Genomic DNA, 22,657 nt, shown 5'->3' with positions numbered 1-22,657 from the left:
TCAGTCTTTTGGAGCTGGGTGAGTGCCCAGAGTTAAAGCTGGGACAGGCCCAGAGACAGTGTTTTGGGACGGGCTCTGTGTTACACCCTTGCCCCAGACTTGAATAATTTCTGCCAAAAAAAATAAAGACAGAATTATTGGCCCCCGTCTGGAGAACTCTAAATAATTAGGTTACAGGCAGGTGATCCATGTCTACCGGGTTATTAATATCACCTGTGGTTGGTTTTAGGAGCCTACAGGGTGTTTCCACTCAACAGGGTTTGAGAAAGACAAAATGGAACATTCTGCACCCTGTACCACTGTCAAGACGCCGAAGAGCAAAGAACTGTCTGAAGACATCAGAAAGAAAATTGTCCTCAAACATTGACATTGCCAAGTTTACAAGTAGCTCCAACGGGACTTCCTGTGTGCCCAGTCTGCAGTACTATCAACACATACGCAGCCCATGGAACTGTGGTCAACCGCCCAGAATGTGGCCCGAAGACACTTGACCTCGGATGTTGTTGAAAGCTTGTGCGAACGGTTCAAAAAAGCACCTCACACAACAGCAGTTGTGTGGAGGTAGCCCTCAAACATTACAGAACAGCTGAAGTTGGCAGCGGAAGAATGGTCCATTGCTTGTAGAGAATGGTTGTATGTTTACTAATGGTTACAAGACCCGTTTACTAACAGCTGCTAGATGTATTCCATGATTCTTGGCCACTGGTTATATAAAAGTGGCACTCTGGAATCAAAACGGCACACAGATTGAGTACTATGTCACTGATGTGACCCACGACATCAAAACCACTCATTTTCATACTTAGAAATGTATGGCTCCCTGTGGTAAGATAGTTAATCTACTTATATGACTCAATCATAAGCAGTGTATTACACATTCAGATCGGAAATTAAAGGTTTTAAAGTGTTTGCTTTCAATAAAAGTGCAAAAAGGGCATACGTAATTGCAGTTATCTAGCTCCAACCATACACAGAGAATATCTAAGTTTAATAAACCATTATTGTGAATGTATCTTTTGTTGATATAAAGAGGGAAATCAAGAGAAATCATGTCAGACCTGTTATCACCTTTAACAAGATCAAATGTTTGCATTGGGGTTGCATTCTTTCCCAATGACAGTGCCCATACTTTCTTAATGACACTGTACATTTTCTCTTAATGAAACTGTTTTTCACCACTGTTGTGAACCTTCTACAGACTCCACAGCCACATTGCTGGTGAAAAGCAGAATGCATGATGACGTATTTGAACAGGGGCCAATTACAGTTTCATATGAATTAAATTTACTTCATACACTTTGGCAATGTTGTCGTTAGCTACTTAAGTCAGTAAAAAACAGCCAGTAAGGTTTACAGTAGCAAACTCAATTTCGGTTGACTACTTCAGTCATAGCAAGCTAGCTAACATGATACTGCATCTAAAGACGATAAAAATGAAGGCAACATAAAAATGAAGGCAAAATGTTGCAATGCTAAAGCACCTTAGACCAAATCTTCACCTGAGCACACTGATGATGCGTGATGCAGAATGCTTTGTTAGACACATCCCCCAAAAAAAGTTTCAAATGATTTGTGAAGAAATGTGCAACATCTGAATATAGCACTACCAGGATCTAAAGCCAGCTGGAAATGGCTAATACACTGTAGTCCTGTAGCCATTATGAACTGAAGGGTCCGAAGAGCATTTCTCTGTATTGTGCCACAAGTAAAAAGCCAAGCGTCCTTCTGCTACAGGCAGTACAGTCTCTGGTTCCAGAGGAGCACAGCTTTCATTCCTCATAATGGAATTAGTCTGTCGCCTTCCTGTGGGAGAGAGCTCTGGGGCAAGATGATTGGAGGAGGTTGTGCTGTTTTTGTGGGTCTACTCCTACAGGCTACGGTAACGCAACCCAAATGGCACCCAATGCCTGACCCAGTGCATTGCTTTAGCATGCTATTCCCTATGTAGTTCACTAATTTTAGCACCATATTCCCTATATAATATTCCACTGCTTAAGACCACCCTTTTCACTTTAAAGTATAGTAATTTACACCACGTTCATGGAACACCACCTACCATGTTAAACCACAGAACAACACGAAAACACAACAGAGATGTGTGTGTGTGTTTGTCTGTCCTCTCTCCAGGTTATTAGCCAGGCGAATTTGACTGAATCAGCCACAGATTTGTTTGCAGTCTGCAACAACACGTATAGTAAAACACAGGTGCCAGTGAGAGATGTCTGCTTTCCATACTGGCTCTGCTGTTTGCAATATTGAGACAGGGCATTTGACTAGCACAGCAAGCAGACACCAGTCTTCCTAAACCTCTGCAGGAAGTGCAATGAGTCACAGAGGGAGAATTAGTCACGCACCAATATTTCTTGTCAGGCCTACCATAAATGAACAGCCATTATTCAGTCCTGCGTTAAATGAACAGCCATTATTCAGGCCTGCGTTAAATGAACAGCCATTATTCAGGCCTGCGTTAAATGAACAGCCATTATTCAGGCCTGCGTTAAATGAACAGCCATTATTCAGGCCTACAGTGTCTGAACATTTTGTTATGGCTATACATTGCCATTTAAGTCACTGAAGGCACACACTCTCCCCCAGAGCTTCCAGCAGTATGGTGAGTTTGTAGGACCGTGAAAAGCAAACAGCTAATCCTGGCCTGGCAGGTGGCATACACAGCAAATAGGCACTACACAGTCATGTGAAAGAGTCAGTACCCCCCTTGGAAAGCTGTATTTGTTTTAGTTTGTTTTGGTTCTATGTAGATTGCCAGTGATCTGGAATTTTCTCCCTTTGCAAATGATCTGTTGGACAGTTTGCTGTCCAACAGATTGCTTGGAAACCGATTTGTAACAACTCCCAAACTCATGGGCATCAATAATCTTTCTTCTGATTGCCTCAAGTAGGTATTTGGAGTTTGGCATGACGTGTTACCACACCTGGTTAAGACCAAACCAGACCAAGTTTCTCATATTTATGGAAGGCTGACCCCTCCTTCTAATGATTTTCTAATAATTTGCTCCTGTTTTAATGCACATGATTGTAATTTTAGTCATTTTATGTGATGGTCAATATAGGATGTACTAAAGTTTTCCGCATAAGCACTAATAACAGTCTGGTCAAGTGTATGAAGCAGTAACACTAATAACTGTCTGGTCAAGTGTATGAAGCAGTAACACTAATAACAGTCTGGTCAAGTGTATGAAGCAGTAACACTAATAACAGTCTGGTCAAGTGTATGAAGCAGTAACACAAATAACAGTCTGGTCAAGTGTATGAAGCAGTAACACTAATAACAGTCTGGTCGAGTGTATGAAGCAGTAACACTAATAACAGTCTGGTCAAGTGTATGAAGCAGTAACACAAATAACAGTCTGGTCGAGTGTATAAAGCAGTAACACTAATAACAGTCTGGTCGAGTGTATGAAGCAGTAACACTAATAACAGTCTGGTCAAGTGTATGAAGCAGTAACACTAATAACAGTCTGGTCAAGTGTATGAAGCAGTAACACAAATAACAGTCTAGTCAAGTGTATGAAGCAGTAACACTAATAACAGTCTGGTCGAGTGTATGAATCAGTAACACTAATAACAGTCTGGTCAAGTGTATGAAGCAGTAACACTAATAACAGTCTGGTCAAGTGTATGAAGCAGTAACAACACGCATGGCCCACTTAGTCTCACTCTAATCGACCCCCATTAAAGAAGGCAAAACTGCTGTTATTGTGACTAGGCTGAATGACCCATAAACCAGAGCTGTCATTATGGCTTTGTCAACACACTGTGAATCAGCTAGGCTATTCCTTATTAACACCAAGCGGCCAATCTCTGCCAGAGATATTATTAATGCAAGGAAGCCAATCTCTGTGAGGGCACGGAGAGAGATATAATTTATGCCAAGATGCTAGGCCCTGTGAGTGGACGTAGAAATGTGTTATTAATGCCAAGAAGCTAGGCTCTGAGAGTGGACAGGAAGAGATATTGCTAATGCCAGGCATTCAATGACTGTGGGCGGATGGGGTGAGATAGAAAGAACAGCTCTGGGGACCATGATTCAACAAAGGCTACATGACACCAATGACATCACAAATGACTGCACTAAATCATTCAAAACCACTGAAAGCTGCTTAACATAGTCCACTCTGATTGCTCAGCAAAGCTAATTCGTAAAGTCATTGTGCATTTCAGTTACAACTGATTCCTGAATAGTGATTGGAAGTGATACATTATCTCTTGTTTTTGACAGCAATTAAAAAAGACACTTTATAAATAGTAAGTGTTGACGTTTTACTCAACGTTTACTAATGAACGTATGTCACTTATACTGCAAAACATCTTCGTATTGTTATGCATTGTCTAAATTATTGTGGTGTAGCAAATTGTCTTGTCCAAATGGTGATATGCATAGGTGTAAAAACAGGACCAAGTTATTCTGAGATGCTAGTTTCAGAAAAAGCTTTTCCCCAGCAACTCACTGCCTTTCTGAAAAGAAATAATAATTATGAAACACTTCAGTCAGGGTCTAGACCCCATCGTAGTACTGAGACAGCTCTCGTAGAGGTGGTAAATTACCTTTTAAAGGCATCAGAACACAGCACTCTCTGTCTTTGTACTGTAGGTTGTTAGTACTGCCTTAACTCCCTTTGTTCAGACACCAACACTGCATTCTTTTGGAGAGACTGGAAAACCACATGGGACTCTGTGGACACGTTTTGCCTGGTTTAGATCTTATCAGAAAGATGTCAGTTCATATGTATGGATGTTACGGTTTCATGGTCCTCAAGGCTCAGTTTTGGTACCACTTTAGTTTTCACTATACAGCTTTGGGAAACATTAAGAGACCACTGCACCTTTTTCTTTCCTTTCCAAAAAAGTTGAAAAGGAAGGTTTTGAGTGAGGAACAGAAGGGTTAAAATTAAGAGACCACTGCAAATTGAACACTTCTGTTCCTCACTCAAAACCTTCCTTTTCAACTTTTTGGGAAATGAAACAAAAAGTATTTTCCGGAGCTGTATATGCTGCCTCTTGATGACTTTCGGAAACATAACTTACATTTTTCCAGAGGGCCCAAAGTTGTACATTTCAGTAAAACATGGTGAAGCCCCATAATTATTTCACACATAAGGAAGTTGATGACTAAAGTGAAATGTATTATTACTACAGTTAACAAAAAAAAAAATGTAATGGTAATTTTGGGTCCGGAGAAACAAAGACATATAATGAACGTGGATGGTTGTACGGTCATCGCCCAAAACTGTGAGGGGCCTTGGCGTTGCTCAGGATCTCCCATTTATGAACAAGTTTAAACATATCTGAAGAGCAGCTTTCTTCTGTCTCTGGAATATTTTGAAAATGTGACATTTTTTATTTCTACAAATTATGCGGAAAAGTGCTCCACTGGGAGGACAGCCTTCTAACCTAAACCCAAGGGATGAAACCTCCCAGCTACAGTGGAATCCTTGTCTCAGACCCTCATTTTTACGCTGCAAAAATCTATGACTAAGTGTAGTTTGATTCTATGCATTCCACTAGGAGGACTGCCCTCTAGCCTAAACCCGTTGACTGATTGATTTAATGTACATTTGATTGATTTAATATACCAGAAAAGTCAAATGGCAAATGTGCAAGAGGGAGAAAATCTTTTTAGCGTTTTCTTTTTAAATCTCCGTAGACCTCCGATGATGGTGTCAAGGTAACGAAAACAATTGCCAAAGCATTATAGTGAGCAGAAGTTTGAGAAGACTCCTCATAGTGCAGGCTGTCTGGCCATGCCAAGTCTCCAGGCAAGAAGGGCCTGATAAAAATGTACGCCACAACTCTCACCAGCAGCACAAAGTCATCACCAAATGATGTAAAATAAAACATTGAAAGGTAATTGTTAATTCAGAGAGATATCTGTTTGCACTAAAACATACTCTTATATTTTTCTCCCAAAATGCCACACGCAGGAGAGCTTGGTCTTCCATGGTGTTTCACGCAGCCACTCACCTCCACGATGTCAGCGTTGGTCCGGCTCTCGTGCGGCTCGTTGTACTCCGTGTACTTCAGCAGGACTTTGTCCATGTCCGTGCTGGCGTACTGGAACAGCTTGTTGGAGGAGTTGAAGATGATGAGCGCAATCTCACAGTCACACAGCACGCTCAGCTCGTACGCCTTCTTCATCAGCCCAAACTTCCTCTTCGTAAAAGTCACCTAGGAGAAACGTGTAAAGACAAAACATACTGTATTCCTTATATATAACATACTGTATTCCTCATATATATATATGACTTCAGCAGGGCCACTGTCATTAGTGTTGTCGCACTGGACCATGGACTGAGCATTAGGTAAAGTGAAATGTGCATTTCACGTGTGTGTCAGTGTGGGAGGGAGTTGTGATATCTGTCTTATCATTCCTTTGGCTGTGCAAACAAAACAAATTCCCAGGCCTATGAAGCCCTTTAACACTGAAAATAGAAAGACGTAAATCCATTGAAACTGAATGTAATTTGAGGGAGGGTGCGAATGTAAGAGTGACAGAGAGAGGGAGAGCGAGAGGTACAGGGAAAACCCTGAACAAGTTGGAACATGACCCCAGTTGGCTTTTGTAGTGGAAAAGAAAATACGTAGTGGAAAAGAGAAAGCCTTCTACTACGAGGCCTCTGCAGGCTCTGATTAGAAGACAACTAACAGACTGGCTTCTCACTGGACAGCAGAATAATCAATACTGAGAAATGGGGGTCAGACAGCCATGGGGCTAGTAACCGAAAGGTCCCTGATTTGAATAGCCAAGCTAACAAAGTGAAAGATCAGCTGCTGTGTCCTTCATCAAGGTGATTAACTCAATTTACTGCTGTAAGTTGTTCTGAATAAGAGCGTCTGCTGAATGACTGAACAGTACCAAGAATGTGGTGGACTCAGCCACTCATTGTTCACTCGTGCTGCCAGGCTGGGTCAGTGGAGTCGTGTGAAATGGAAATAATTGGGGGACTATCTGGTCCCTAATGATTTGCATCTTGGATGAGAGCGCTATGTCAGCTTATCAATACCAAACCAAGCAAAACCTGGAAAACTGACAAGAAACCAGGGAGAAACTACAGAGAAACCAGAAAGAAAATAGGGATGAACTAGTAAGAAACCAGGGAAAACCAGGGGGAAATTAGAAAGAACAGGAAGAAATCAGTGATAAGCCTGAGAGAAACTAGTGAGAAAGCAGGAAGATATTAGGGAAAAACCAGGGGGAAATTGGAGAGAAGCCAGGAAGAAACCAGATAGAATCCAGAGAAACCAGGAAGGAATCGTGAAGAAACCAAGAAGAAACTAGAGAAACCAGGAAGGAACCATGAAGAAACCAAGGAGAAACTATAGAATTCAGGTAGAAACCAGGGAGAAACTACAGAAACCAGGAAGGAACCATGAAGAAACCAAAGAAAAACTATAGAATTCAGGTAGAAACCAGGGTGAAACTACAGAAACCAGGAAGGAACCATGAAGAAACCAAAGAGAAACTATAGAATTCAGGTAGAAACCAGGGAGAAACTACATGTAGGGAGAAACCAGGGATGAACCAGGGATGAACCAGGGATGAACCAGGGATGAACCAGGGAGCAGGACTGTCACTGTATATATAGACAGAGACTGACCCGGAGAATGTGCTGTATGAATCCCAGTCACACTGCTACCTTCAAATTCAACTCTGTAAGGAATATTGGAAGCTTTTAACAGATCAGCAATGAATACTGAAATACTGTAGTTTAACAAACAAGTGATGAATATTGAAAGTTTTTAACAGATTAGAATTGAATATTGAAAGCATTTAACAGATCAGTAATGAATATTGAAATAGTTTAACAAATCAGTGATGAATGCAGAACCCTTTAAAGATTACTTTCTAAAATAATTTTATAGGGCAATAAATCCCTATAAATCTTAACTCACTATGAGTCATAACTTGCTAAGAATAACACACTAGGATCCATAACTCACAATGGGTCCTTACCCATTAGGAATCAGAAATCACTGTGAATCACAAGCCACAGATAATTATAACTCACTATCAATTATGACTGATTATTAATCAGAAATAACCCATCAGCTCATTACATGCGTTGTTGCATCATCTTACAGACGCAAAATTTAATTCTATTTTTTTTTTTTGCAGGATGTGCTCATGAAGTCCTCAAAAAGTTGTAATTTCCACATTAATAAAGTTCTTCAGAGAGAAAGAACAAGAGAGAGAGATGGAATCATGGCTGTAATTGCTGCCAAGTCTGCCTCTACCAAATATTGACTAAAGGGGGTGAATACTTACACAATCAATTATTTTCTATAGTTTAGCATTTGTAAATAATTTAGAAAAAATATGATTAATCCAGAGATGAAAGAGAAAACTATTTATAAGTTATGTACATTTTAAATACTTTAAATACGGCTCCGGAAAAGACTAAGAGACCACTGCACCTTTTTCAATCCTTTGCAAAACAGTCGAAAAGGAAGGTTTTGAGTGAGGAACAGAAGGGCTAAAATTAAGAGACCACTGCAAATTGAACCCTACTGTTCCTCACTCAAAACTTTCCTTTTCAACTTTTGTGGAAAGGAAAGAAAAGGGTGCTGTGGTCTCTTCATCTGCCAACCCATCAATGAAGAATTTCTTATCTTCCAGTGACCCATGTGGAGTATAATGGATGTGTTAAAATAATGAAAAGAAGACAGATGGGAACAGAACCAATCAAAATAAGATAGAGGTGGAAGCAGGACCAATGAAAAGAAGATGGAGGTGGAAGCAGGACCAATGAAAAGAAGATGGAGGTGGAAGCAGGACCAATGAAAAGAAGGTAGAGGTGGAAGCAGGACCAATGAAAAGAAGGTAGAGGTGGAGGCAGGACCAATGAAAAGAAGGTAGAGGTGGAAGCAGGACCAATGAAAAGAAGGTAGAGGTGGAAGCAGGACCAATGAAAAGAAGGTAGAGGTGGAAGCAGGACCAATGAAAAGAAGGTAGAGGTGGAAGCTAAAGCCGTCTCCAAAGTCAGATGCTTGTGGATGTGTCAGCAGTTTGGATGAAGTTATTGAATAACATAAATGTGTAAATTAATTCCTCAACGCTGGCATAAGCAATCCTTGCACACGCAACGCTCACACACGCAATGTTGGCACACTTAACACTAGCACACTTAACACTGGCACAGGCAATGTGTACCATCTCATCAGGGAGTTAGAGCAACATAGCCAATAATATAATGAACGTTTCCACTCAGCAAACTGAAGTCTTGCTTTATTACAAGCCTAAAACTCTTTTCTCGTATTCTAATACATATATTTGAAATAATATTGATGTAAATATGATGTAAATATGAATCCTTTAACCTATGACACTGAGTGCCACCACACAAATATTAATGTTGCAGCTTTTCTGCATGTAGTGCAGGGTAAATTAAACTGACAGAGAAATTGGAAAGACAGACAGAGCAGACAAACGGACAGAGCACCCAAACAGACAGAGCAGACAGACACAGACAGACAGAGCAGGCAGACAGACATACAAGGCAGACAGACGGACAGATCAGACAGACAGACAGATGGACAGAGCAGACAGACAGACAGAGCAGACAGACGGACAGAGCAGACAGACAGACGTACAGAGCAGACAGACAGACAGAGCAGACAGACAGACAGAGCGGATAGACAGAGTAGACGCTCAGCATGTTAAGCTAAAGAAAAATCCCCTGGTGGTTATAAGACTGGTAGTTATAAGACTGGTGGTTATAAGACTGGTGGTTATAAGACTAGTAGTTATAAGACTGGTGGTTATAAGACTAGTGGTTATAAGACTGGTGGTTATAAGACTGGTGGATATAAGACTGGTAGTTATAAGACTGGTGGTTATAAGACTAGTAGTTATAGGACTGGTGGTTATAAGACTAGTAGTTATAAGACTGGAAGTTATAGGACTGGTGGTTATAAGACTGGTAGTTATAGGACTGGTGGTTATAAGACCAGTAGTTATAAGACTGGTTTTTATAGGACCGGAGGTTATAGGACTGGTTGTTGTAAGACTGGTAGTTTAAAGACTGGTGGTTATAAGACTGGTAGTTATAAGACTGGAAGTTATAGGACTGGTAGTTATAAGACTGGAAGTTATAGGACTGGTGGTTATAAGACTGGTAGTTATAGGACTGGTGGTTATAAGACTGGTAGTTATAGGACTGGTGGTTATAAGACTGGTAGTTATAAGACTGGTAGTTATAGGACTGGTGGTTATAAGACTGGTAGTTATAGGACTGGTGGTTATAAGACTGGTAGTTATAGGACTGGTGGTTCTAAGTTTTTTATAGGACCGGAGGTTATAGGACCGGTTGTTATAGGACTGGTTGTTGTAAGACTGGTAGTTTAAAGACTAGTAGTAATAGGAGTGGTAGTTACAGAACTGGTAGTTATAGGACTGGTAGTTAAAGGACTGGTTGTTGTAAGACTGGTAGTTTAAAGACTGGTGGTTATAAGACTGGTAGTTATAAGACTGGAAGTTATAGGACTGGTAGTTATAAGACTGGAAGTTATAGGACTGGTGGTTATAAGACTGGTAGTTATAGGACTGGTGGTTATAAGACTGGTAGTTATAGGACTGGTGGTTATAAGACTGGTAGTTATAAGACTGGTAGTTATAGGACTGGTGGTTATAAGACTGGTAGTTATAGGACTGGTGGTTATAAGACTGGTAGTTATAGGACTGGTGGTTCTAAGTTTTTTATAGGACCGGAGGTTATAGGACCGGTTGTTATAGGACTGGTTGTTGTAAGACTGGTAGTTTAAAGACTAGTAGTAATAGGAGTGGTAGTTACAGAACTGGTAGTTATAGGACTGGTAGTTAAAGGACTGGTAGTCAGACTCTTCAACAGGCTAACTTACCAACAAGCTAATTAGCTAATTGGATAAAGGACTAATAGGCTAACAATAAGCCAGGAAGGCTGAAAGAGAGAGGGAAAGAGAGAGGGAAAGACAGAAGGAGGGAGAGAGAGTAAGAGAAGACATACCTGTCTGTTCCTCTCGTCTATAATTCTAGTGATCTGGATCTTTTTCCTCCCCATGATGTCACTTCCTAGTAGCTTTGACAGCTAATGTAATAGTAGATCCACTCCCACAGGCAAATGAAACCCTGATATCAACACATCCTTCAGCTCTACACACGTCTTCACAGCAATACCTGGGAACAGAAAGACAGAAACATACAGGGTTAACAAACTAGCAGAAACACAAATGGTTAACTAAATGAGAAACACAGAGTTCACTGAGACACACATGGTAAACTAACTGAGACACACAGGGTTAACTAACTGAGACACACAGGGTTAACTGAGACACACATGGTAAACTAACTGAGACACACAGGGTTAACTAACTGAGACACACAGGGTTAACTGAGACACACAGGGTTAACTAACTGAGACACACAGGGTTAACTAACTGAGACACACAGGGTAAACTAACTGAGACACACAGGGTTAACTAACTGAGACACACATGGTAAACTAACTGAGACACACAGGGTAAACTAACTGAGACACACAGGGTTAACTAACTGAGACACACAGGGTTAACTAACTGAGACACACAGGGTAAACTAACTGAGACACACAGGGTTAACTAACTGAGACACACAGGGTTAACTAACTGAGACACACAGGGTTAACTAACTGAGACACACAGGGTAAACTAACTGAGACACACAGGGTAAACTAACTGAGACACACAGGGTTAACTAACTGAGACACACAGGGTTAACTAACAAGCTAACTAAAAGAAAAACACAGGATTAACACATTAGCTAAGACACCCACAAAGAGGGGAGAAGTTGTCAGTGGGCTGTCTTGGCCTAATCTTGCTCCATCAACTCCCTAAGGTTTCTCGGCCCATGCAAAGCTAACTGAGGTCATCAAGTGAGTGATGATGCTGTCACACAGTGTATACTGTACTACAGTGCTTTCAGAAATACTAAATTCATAATTTCTTATATATATTTATATATATACAGTATATATCTATATATGTATAAACAGTACATTGCCATAAATGTACACATAATACCCCATAGCAAAACAGGTTTTAGAAATGTGTGCCAACATATTATAAAATAAAAACCAGAAATATCCCATTTACTTAAGAATTTAGACCTTTTTCTATGGCACTCGAAAGTGTCCGTAAAGCTCTAAGACAGGAATGTGTCGAGGCACAGAAAAGTATCGACAGCACAGAAGTTCCCCTAGAACAGACTGGCATCCATCATTCATAAATGGAAGAAGTCTGGCACCACCAACACTTCCTAGGGCCGCCTGCCTGACCATGCTGAGCAATCAGGGGAGAGGTGCCTTGGTCAGGGAGGTGAGAAACTGATGGTCAATCTGACAGAGCTCCAGTGCTCTTGTGTGGAGATGGGAGAACCTTTCAGAAAGACCACCATCTCTGCAGCACTTAATCAATCAGATCTTGATAGTAGCGTGGGCAGATGGAAGTCACTCCTCCGTGTAAGGCACGTGACAGCCCACTTGGAGTTTGCCAGAAGGCACCTAAAGGACTTTCAGAAAATGAGAAACAAGATTCTCTGGTCTGATTAAACTAAGATTGAATTTTGGTCTGAATTCTATGCATCACGTCAGGAACTGTTTTTAAGCAGCAGGTCAGGATCGAGGGAAAGATGCCCTGAGCAAAGTGCAGACAGATCCCTGATGAAAACCTGCTCCAGAGCATTCAGGACCTCGGACTGGGGGGACGAAGGTTCACATTCCCAAAGGACTCCAATCCTTACCATCCTAAGCACAGGAGTGGCTTCGGGACAAGTCTGTGAATAAATCACTAAAATGACTGCGTAGAGATTTTCTCCATCCAACCTGACAGAGCGTTAGAGGATCAGCAGGGACGAAAGGGAAAAAGCCCCTAAATACAGGTGTGCCAAGGCTGTAGCTGTAAATGTGGAAAGAGTGAAGTGCAGGTCTTCTGGAATGTTGTTATGATGTGTTACAACACTGCCATATGGTTAAGACCAAACCAGTCCAAGTTTTTAATCTTTTAATCCAGATCCTCCTAAGTCACTCTCTAATTATGATAATCATTAATACCTGCATTGATACACTTGATCCTAATTTTATCAATCAATCAATCAAATGTATTCATAAAGCTGCAGTTTACATCAGCAGTTGTCACAAAATGCTTTTACAAAACACTAAACCTTAAACCCCAAGGAGCAAACAACAGAAGTGTTGAATTTCAGTGGCTATGAAAAAATCCCTAAGAAGGCCGATAGGTAGGAAGAAACCTAGAGAAGAACCAGGATCAGAGGGGTGACCAGTCCTCTTCTGGCTGTGCCGGGTGAACATATTGAGTCATCTTCACGCCCCTGGGCCAGACTAAACTTAATCATAGATCATGCTGTAGAGATGAGACACTTGGAAATTTGCATTTCTAACCTTAATTGGCAAATCATTCCACAGTAGTGCAGCTCTATGAGAGTAGACCCTGCCCTCAGCTGTTTGTTTAGAAATTCTAGGTACAATTAAAAGGCCTGCATCTTGTGATCGTAGGTTACGTGTAGGTATGTATGGCTGGATCATTTCAGCGAGGTAAGTAGAAGCAAGTCTATGTATTGATTCATAGGTTAAGAGTAAAACCTTAAAATCAGCCCTAACCCTAACAGGCAGCCAGTGTAAAGAGGCTAGTACTGCAGTAATGTGTAAACATTTTTCATTTTCTAGTTAGGATTCTAGCAGCCGTGTGAAGCACTAATTGAAGTTTATTTACTGCTTATTCAGGGTAACCAGAAAGTAGAGAAATTGCAGTAATCTAATCTAGAAGTAACAAAAGCATGAATTTGTTTTTCTGCATCAGTTTTTGACAGAAGGTTTCTGATTTTTGCAATGTTTCGAAGATGAAAATAAGCAACTCTTGAGACATATTTTATATGTTCTTCAAAGGAGAGGTCAGGGTCAAGGGTAACGCCAAGGTTTCTTACAGTTTTTTGGGATACGACCATGCAGCCGTCGAGGTTCACAGTGAGATCTGCTAACAACCCAATTTTTTTCTTGGGTCCTAAAACGAGCATTTCTGTTTTTTTGAGTTTAAAAGCAAGAAGTTCTCTGTCATCCACTTCCTAATATCTGAAATGGATACTTACAAAGTAGCTAAATTTGGGGCTTCTCCATGCTTCATCGAAATATAGAACTGTGTCATCAGAATAGCAGTGAAAATTGGTGATTCCGGATGATATCACACAGAGGCAGCATATACAGTGGATAACATCAAAATAAACTGTAAAAATGGCATGTTAAAGAATGACACAAAAATAAATCATGTCAGAACTTTTTCCACCTTCAATGTGATCTATAACGTGAACAATTCAATTAAAAAAACAAACTGAAATCTTTGAGGGGGAAAAATTTAAAACACAATAATAAGGGTTGCATAAGTTTGCACACCCTTAAACTAATACTTTTTTGAAGGACCTTTAGATTTTATTACAGTACTCAGTCTTTTTGGGTAGGAGTCTATTAGCATGGCACATCTTGACGTGGCAATATTTGCCCACTCTTCTTTGCAAAAGCGCTCCAAATCTGTCAGAATGTGAGGAAACCCTAACCCTAACCCTAACCCTACATGAACATCAAAGAAGTTCATGTATTCATTAAAGCTAAAGTGAAGCTGGTCGAGCAGATGTGAGTGCTTTTCGGTATTGTAGTGTACTGTCCATCCAGGCTAGTCTGAATACTTCCAACTTGGTGGGGCACCATTTTAGCTCCAATTTTCTGGAGGCTTGCTTGAGTCTTCTAGTATTGTCTGTGTACCAGGAAGCAAGTTTCTTGTTGCGTATTTCTTGTTTTTAGAGGTACAACCGCGTCTAAAGTATTTTGCAGTGTTGAGTTTAGATCCTCGATTAGATTTATTTACTCTGTCACTGATGAACGAGCTTGGAAGAATATCAAAAATTTGTAGTCCGAGAATTTATAGTACGGTTTTTAAAACTCAAGCCAATAACATCTAGCCAATAACATATAGTTTATGATCAGAGATTAATTCATTTACTGAAACTGCATTTGAGATGTGAGGTGATAGCCTGGAACGAGTTATGGGGGGGTACTGAAAGTACTAAATGCAGGGGTGCCAATAATAATCCTTTCCAAGTGTGCCAATAATTCTGGAGGACACAGTATTTTTTTTTGTGTACCAGCATGTCGTTGATGTCTGATGAAGACCTACTTATCACATTTTCCCATTAGATAACATACAATTATGAAGCAATCTACTAGAATCATTACAATCCAGAGTCTGAGCCCATTCACAGAGACAAACACACTCACAGAGACACACACTCACACAGACACACACTCACAGAGACAAACACACTCACAGACAAACACACTCACACAGGCACCCACTTAAAAAGACAAACACACACACGGACACACACTCACAAAGACACACAAACACTCACAGAGACACACAGACATACACTCACTGAGAAACAAACTCATAGACACACAAACTCGCAGAGACACTCAAACTCAAAGAGACACACACACTCGCAGAGATACACACACACACCAGAGATCACACACACACATACACAGAAAGACACACACACTCAGAAACACACCCACTCACAGAGACACACACACACCAGAGATCACACACACACACTTATAGAGACACACACACTCAGAGACACCCACACACACACAGCAGAGAAACTGAGGAAAACATTCTGGTGAGAAGTGGAGTCGAGGCATAGGCATGGGGAATTCCTTCTGATGACATGAATATGGACTGGGTGAAGAACAACTGCTATTGCTGGTCTTGCCAAACCCAAAACAGCACAACTATAGAATTGGATTGGGTATTGCCTGGCAAAGCAATTGAGAGAGAGAGTGAGAGATGGCAGAGATGGCAGAGATGGGAGAGATGGCAGAGATGGGAGAGATGGCAGAGATGGGAGAGATGGCAGAGATGGGAGAGATGGCAGAGATGGCAGAGATGGGAGAGATGGGAGAGATGGGAGAGATGGCAGAGATGGCAGAGATGGCAGAGAGGGGGAACGGGATGGAAGGAATATTTAACATAGAATTATGCATTGAAAACTAATTCAACACATTAACTGTGGGGTTTTACATACATTCTCTTTGACTGACCCTAATCCTCTTAATACATCAAAATGAAAGCACAGCCTCAGATGAGTTAAATTTTTCAGATAATACAAATTTGAAAGCCTAGAAAGTGCTAGGCTTTCAAATGAAACTACTACAAGCGCACAACTTCTAAATAATCCCAAACAGGTTTTCTGAAGAATTGTTAAACATCGTCCATCAGAACCTATTACATAACGTCTGGACATATTGAAGTACATCCTTGCTAGTTTTAATCCACCAGTATGCGTGTGTGTGTGTTTGATACAAGAGAACAGCTCAGATACCAATGCTACAGTCTCACTCTCAGGTCTGGTGACTCTCAGCAAGAGATGAAACCAAGCCCGTAGCCTCATTTAAAGATGGCTGTCTGCCAACTGCCAATAACTCAGTTCATTACAGCAGAGAGCAATCCAGGATAGAAACCCCCAGTCCCCACCATGACAAGGCTCCGGACGGGTCCCAAATAGCACCCGATTCCCCATTCAGCCCACTAAGTCCTTCTCTAGACATGAGTATTACCCAGGCTGAGAGCTCAGAGTTCCGTATCCTAAATGGTAACCTATTCTTCTTTTGATATACAGTTCACTAGTTTCTAACAGGACTCTTACCTGGTCATAAGTAGAACACTACATAGGGCAGAGGGAGACCATTTGGGACCCGTGCCAGGCATCTAAGAGCTGTTATTTACACTTCGTAGGCAGTGAAGCAGTCTGCGTTGCAGTGGCAGTTAATGTTGTTCCACACCAGCCTGTTTATTTAATTAGTAGGCCCATTGTGATGTCATCGTATTATGGTGTTGAAGAGTTCATTACTAGCAGCCACATGGGAACCCTACCACATGTACAATGCTATTATAGATTCCCTGTAGGGGGCTAGTCAAAATGGGGAATAGGGTGTAGTTTGGGACACAGGCGGTGTCTTCTGTTAGTTCTCCTCCAGACACATTGATATCCTGACGTCTGTCTCAACGCTGAATGAAACACAAGCTGCCCTGTTAAAACTTTACATTACCAGACTCCTGTTTTCGCTTCATCTCCTCACAAAAACAGAAAGTGTTGAACCTCTTTAGCAGAGATGTACTCTTCCTCACTCCCTCCCTCTCTAGAACCAGTGAAATAAATCCCTCCAATACCATCTTGCCAAACAGAGGAATGGGCTCCATATCAGAGATCAAGCATGGTTGTGGTAGTGTGATGCTTTTGGGATGCTTTGGTGAACCTGGAAGACTTCGAAGGACCCATAAATTCGGCTCTGAGACAGAGCATTCTTAAAGTGAATATCATGCAATTCACCAATGAGCTGAATCTGAATCTGCATTCTGTGGTATAACTAGTTTATGGAATAAAGAGTCATATGGAATAATAAAAAAACTATTTCAATAAAGTGAAATGTTTCTCTCAGTCAAGCTACCATATAAGTATTCAGACTCCACAAAGTATTATCTGAACATTTTGCATCTGTAATGTCTCGGTAGATAATATTGTGTCTTTGACACTGAACCAAAATGCTCAAATCTGCCTGAGTAGACACAGTTTGAATCTCAACCGTACACTATCTGTTCATCTCCCAAATGAAATGATAATTCTTTCTTCATCTCAATATGTTTGCTCCCACTCTGAAATAAATGTGTGGATTTCAGCAAATTAAGTCTTCCTGTTCAGTTAACAAAGCATCATGTGTTCACTTATATCTCAGCGTGGTGCACTCCGTTTGACCAGACACAATGGGTCCAAGGGACCCACAAGGGAATAGGGTGCTATTCTAGACTCATACCTGCCCATCTACTGAACCCATTAAGCTGGCAGCCGATGAGCACCAGGGTTATTCACTCTAATGCAGTCCTTCTAAAGTTCAGATAATGAAAATGAGATTACAGTATTACTTTGTAACACAATACTGTATATAAAGTTTATTTCGGAAAGTATACAGGCCCCTTCACTCCCTCCACATATTGTTGTGTAATAGACTGAATAAAATTTTTTAAAAAATTGCCATCAACCTAGCAGGCGATGTGTGCTAACTTGTTTTTGCCAGATGTATCGCTTGGAATTCAGGTCTAATATTTTGACCAGAGAATGTTTTTCCTTTTGCTCTCAGAGTCCTTCGGGTGTCAAATGCCTTTTACTTAGGAGTGTCTTCCGTCTAGCCACTCTCCCAAAAAGGCCTGATTGATGGAGAGATGTGGAGGTGATCCTTCTGGCTGGCTCTCCCGTCTCTGCAGAAAAACTCTGAAGCTCTGTTAGCAATTTGTTGCTGCTATAATCTTGACTAAATCCTTAAATAATGATCATATTACTCCAGAGGTAACCGTTCTACACAGGCTGATTGTTAGGTTTATGGCTGATTTCAAGGTTTTACTGCACTCATCTCTCTCAGCTGGTCCTGCTGTACATACCAACACCTATGCTATAGTAACAAGACGCAGTACTCCTTAACGTTCCTAGAGTTTCGAAACAAACACCTTGAAGCAGGGCTTTCCAGTGGAATGATTTGTAGATTCATGTTAGAGGTGCACACTCAGTCTCAACCTTTCAATCTTTACTGATCCTGTGGTCCCAGGTTAGTCCACCTGGCTGTGTTGCTGTCACTGCCCACAGCTCACCTGGTCATAGTGTTCCACCTGGTCCACCTGGCTGTGTTGCTGTCACTGCCCACAGCTCACCTGGTCATAGTGTTCCACTTGGTTGTAATGTTCCACCTGGTCCACCTGGCTGTGTTGCTGTCACTGCCCACAGCTCACCTGGTCATACTGTTCCACTTGGTTGTAATGTTCCACCTGGTCCACCTGGCTGTGTTGCTGTCACTGCCCACAGCTCACCTGGTCATACTGTTCCACTTGGTTGTAATGTTCCACCTGGTCCACCTGGCTGTGTTGCTGTCACTGCCCACAGCTCACCTGGTCATACTGTTCCACTTGGTTGTAATGTTCCACCTGGTCCACCTGGCTGTGTTGCTGTCACTGCCCACAGCTCACCTGGTCATACTGTTCCACTTGGTTGTAATGTTCCACCTGGTCCACCTGGCTGTGTTGCTGTCACTGCCCACAGCTCACCTGGTCATACTGTTCCACTTGGTTGTAATGTTCCACCTGGTCCACCTGGCTGTGTTGCTGTCACTGCCCACAGCTCACCTGGTCATACTGTTCCACTTGGTTGTAATGTTCCACCTGGTCCACCTGGCTGTGTTGCTGTCACTGCCCACAGCTCACCTGGTCATACTGTTCCACTTGGTTGTAATGTTCCACCTGGTCCACCTGGCTGTGTTGCTGTCACTGCCCACAGCTCACCTGGTCATACTGTTCCACTTGGTTGTAATGTTCCACCTGGTCCACCTGGCTGTGTTGCTGTCACTGCCCACAGCTCACCTGGTCATACTGTTCCACTTGGTTGTAATGTTCCACCTGGTCCACCTGGCTGTGTTGCTGTCACTGCCCACAGCTCACCTGGTCATACTGTTCCACTTGGTTGTAATGTTCCACCTGGTCCACCTGGCTGTGTTGCTGTCACTGCCCACAGCTCACCTGGTCATACTGTTCCACTTGGTTGTAATGTTCCACCTGGTCCACCTGGTTGTTCTGTCCCAACTGGTCGTACTGTTCCATCTGGTTGCACTGGTCCATCTGGCTGTACTGTTACACCTGGTCAAAGTGTTCCACCTGGTCGTAGTGCTCCATCTGGTCCTATTAGTCCACCTGGTTGTTCTGTTCCAACTGGTCGTACTGTTCCATCTGGTTTCACCTGGTCCACCTGGCTGTTCTGTTCCACCTGGTTGTAGTGTTCCATCTGGTCCTACCGTTTCACCTGGTCATACTGTTCCACCTGGTCATACTGGCACACCTGGTTGTACTGGTCCAAATGGTCATACTATTCCAACTGGTCCTACCACCTGGTTGGGCTGCTGATCTGGATTCTGCCTGATGAACAATGTGGCCTTAAAAGGTCATGCAGCCTTATAATCTTTAAAATGCACAGCCAGAACAGGACCGATCACCCCTCAGAACAGGATCGATCACTCCTCAGAACAGGAGCGATCACTCCCCAGAACAGGACCGATCACCCCTCAGAACAGGACCGATCACCCCTCAGAACAGGACCGATCACCCCTCAGAACAGGACCGATCACCCCTCAGAACAGGACCGATTACTCCTCCGAACAGGACCGATGACCCCTCAGAACAGGACCGATCACCCCTCAGAGTCTGTTTCCGCTCCAGGCATCTTCCTAGATTACGACCCTACAATGGAATTTTTCCTTGTTGTATCTTGTTTGTTGAGGTTAGGCGGGGTATTCGTACCCAGGCACTTTGGGACGTTGTGCCAATTGTTGATGTGAAAAGGGCTTTATGATATTATAACATGATTGATTAACTCATGTCGGGACTCCAGAACCGGCCGACCAATCAAAGTGATCAGTAGGAGGCTAGGAACCAATCAGGTGTACTGATCCACACTGACCTCCTCCTCTCCTTAGAACCGTTGAAGTGACAGTATGGTGTTGGATAGTTTAGGATCAATGTCTCAACCAGTGCAGGAATTTCACGACGGCAAAGACGGCCATAGAAGGAACGTTAGATTTGGCATCACTAGATATGGCAGCGTTTGTGGTGAAAGATTCAAACAAAAACGACTTGCTCCGCGCACACATAAGTCACTACATTTGTTCATTTAGGTCATACTCAGCACAGGGGATTGTGATGTTAAAGGATACTTCGCGGTTTACTTTTGTGTAACTGAGGTAATGTTAGCCTACTGGCTCGCTAGCCTTAACTTAACTTAACTGTCAATAATGTTGCCTCTTTGTCATCATCATGTGTATGCATGCAATGAAACAAATTCCAAAATCTATAAAACACTTGAGGGAAGAGTAGATGAGAAGATAATTTAACTTTTTATGTGGAAAGACCATATAAGTTATAATAAATTATTATTCAAAGTATCCCATACATCCCAAAGTGTCGCATTATTCAAATGTATTTATAAAAATAAAAACATGTTTAGGATACATTTAAAAATAAAGAAATTGGCCAATTAATATAATTAAGGAAATGTAGTTACTACATTTACAATACATTTACACATACATTACCAAATGCATGCATTTGAAAATGTATTGGAAAATACATACTAAATATATTTAACAATAAAATTGGGAATTATATTTTGGAATATTTTTTTTTTAAATTAACACCTGGGAGGTCGTGTCTCAAACGCAGGATGCTTGGCTTCTAAGGCAAGTGCGCTAACCGCTACTCCAAACAGGGATATCTGGTTACAGTATGTCAATACAATACATCACTAATGAACATTTTGAAAGGGTTGTTTGCATATTTACTGTGCGAAGACAAGTGTGCTGAATCTGTTTTGAAAATCCAGTCCTATTATTGGCTGTAATACAGTGGATATAAAAAGTCAACACACCCCTGTGAAAATGGCAGGTTTTTGTTATGTAAAAGAATGAGACAAAGATAAATCATGTCAGAACTTTTTCCATTCTTAATGTGATCTATAATGTGAACAATTCAATTGAAAAACATACTGAAATCTTAGAGGGGATAAAAAAAAACTTACAATAACATGGTTGCATCAGTGTGTAGACCCTCTTATAACTACTTATATCATTTAAAGTGACTCTGATTAATCACAAATAGTTCAGCTGTTTAACATCAACATTTTCATGGTTGCATCTCAGAGCAAAAGCCATCGTCCGCAGAGACCTTCCAAAGCATCAGAGGTTATCATTGTTGAAAGATATCAGTCAGGAGAAGGGTACAAAATAATTTCCAAAGCAACATAGGAAATTGTGTTATGGTCTGATGAAACCAAGGTTAAACATTTTGGCCATAATTCCCAAAGGTATGTTTGGCGCAAAAACAACACTGCACATCACCCAAAGAACACCACAACCACAGTGAACCATGATGGCACAAAACCTTCAGGCGTCTGTTAGAAAGATGAAGATGAAGTTCACCTTTCAGCATGACAATGACCCAAAGCACACATCCAAACCCACAAAAACATGGCTTCACCAGAAGAAGATTAATGTTTTGGAATGGCCCAGCCAGAACCCAGACCTGAATCCAATTGAACATCTGTGGGGTGATCTGAAGACAGCTGTGCACAGGAGATGTCCTTGCAATCTGACAGATTTGTAGCGCTTTTGCAAAGAAGAGTGGGCAAATATTGCCACGTCAAGATGTGCCATGCTTATAGACTCCTACCCAAAAAAAGTGTTCTGTAATAAAATCAAAAGGTGCTTCAACAAAGTATTAGTTTAAGGGAGTGCACACTTATGCAACCAGGTTATTGTGAGTTTAAAAAAAAAAATCCCCCTCAAAGATTTCAGTTTGTTTTTCAATTGAATTGTTCACATTATAGGTCACATTAAAGGTGGAAAACGTTCTGACATTATTTATCTTTGTTTCCTTTTACATCACAAGATCCTGGCATTTTAAAAGGGGTGTTTAGACTTTTTATATCCACTGTATAATACTGATTTCAGAAAAAAACCTGGCTTACCCCTAA

The 22,657-nt window shown here is 41.5% G+C and overlaps 1 protein-coding gene across 5 annotated transcripts in view; it reads right to left on the bottom strand.

Annotated features, from left to right (window-relative positions):
* The window catches only part of LOC105016659 (myocyte-specific enhancer factor 2A), a 55,923-nt gene that overhangs the window by 24,180 nt on the left and 9,086 nt on the right, over positions 1-22,657 (bottom strand). For all 5 annotated transcript variants that reach the window (XM_020055147.2, XM_010880648.3, XM_010880650.3 and 2 more), the window contains exons 2-3: positions 11,001-11,170; positions 5,983-6,186 (exon numbers count right to left, since the gene is read on the bottom strand). In XM_020055147.2, the coding sequence (XP_019910706.2) occupies positions 5,983-6,186; positions 11,001-11,054 (258 nt within the window). In that variant the 5' untranslated portion in view covers positions 11,055-11,170. The remainder of the gene's footprint in view (positions 1-5,982; positions 6,187-11,000; positions 11,171-22,657) is intronic.

Source organism: Esox lucius, chromosome 17, assembly GCF_011004845.1.
Source record: "Esox lucius isolate fEsoLuc1 chromosome 17, fEsoLuc1.pri, whole genome shotgun sequence".
Lineage (NCBI taxonomy): Eukaryota > Metazoa > Chordata > Actinopteri > Esociformes > Esocidae > Esox > Esox lucius.
This window is presented reverse-complemented; position numbering and strand designations above follow the sequence as displayed.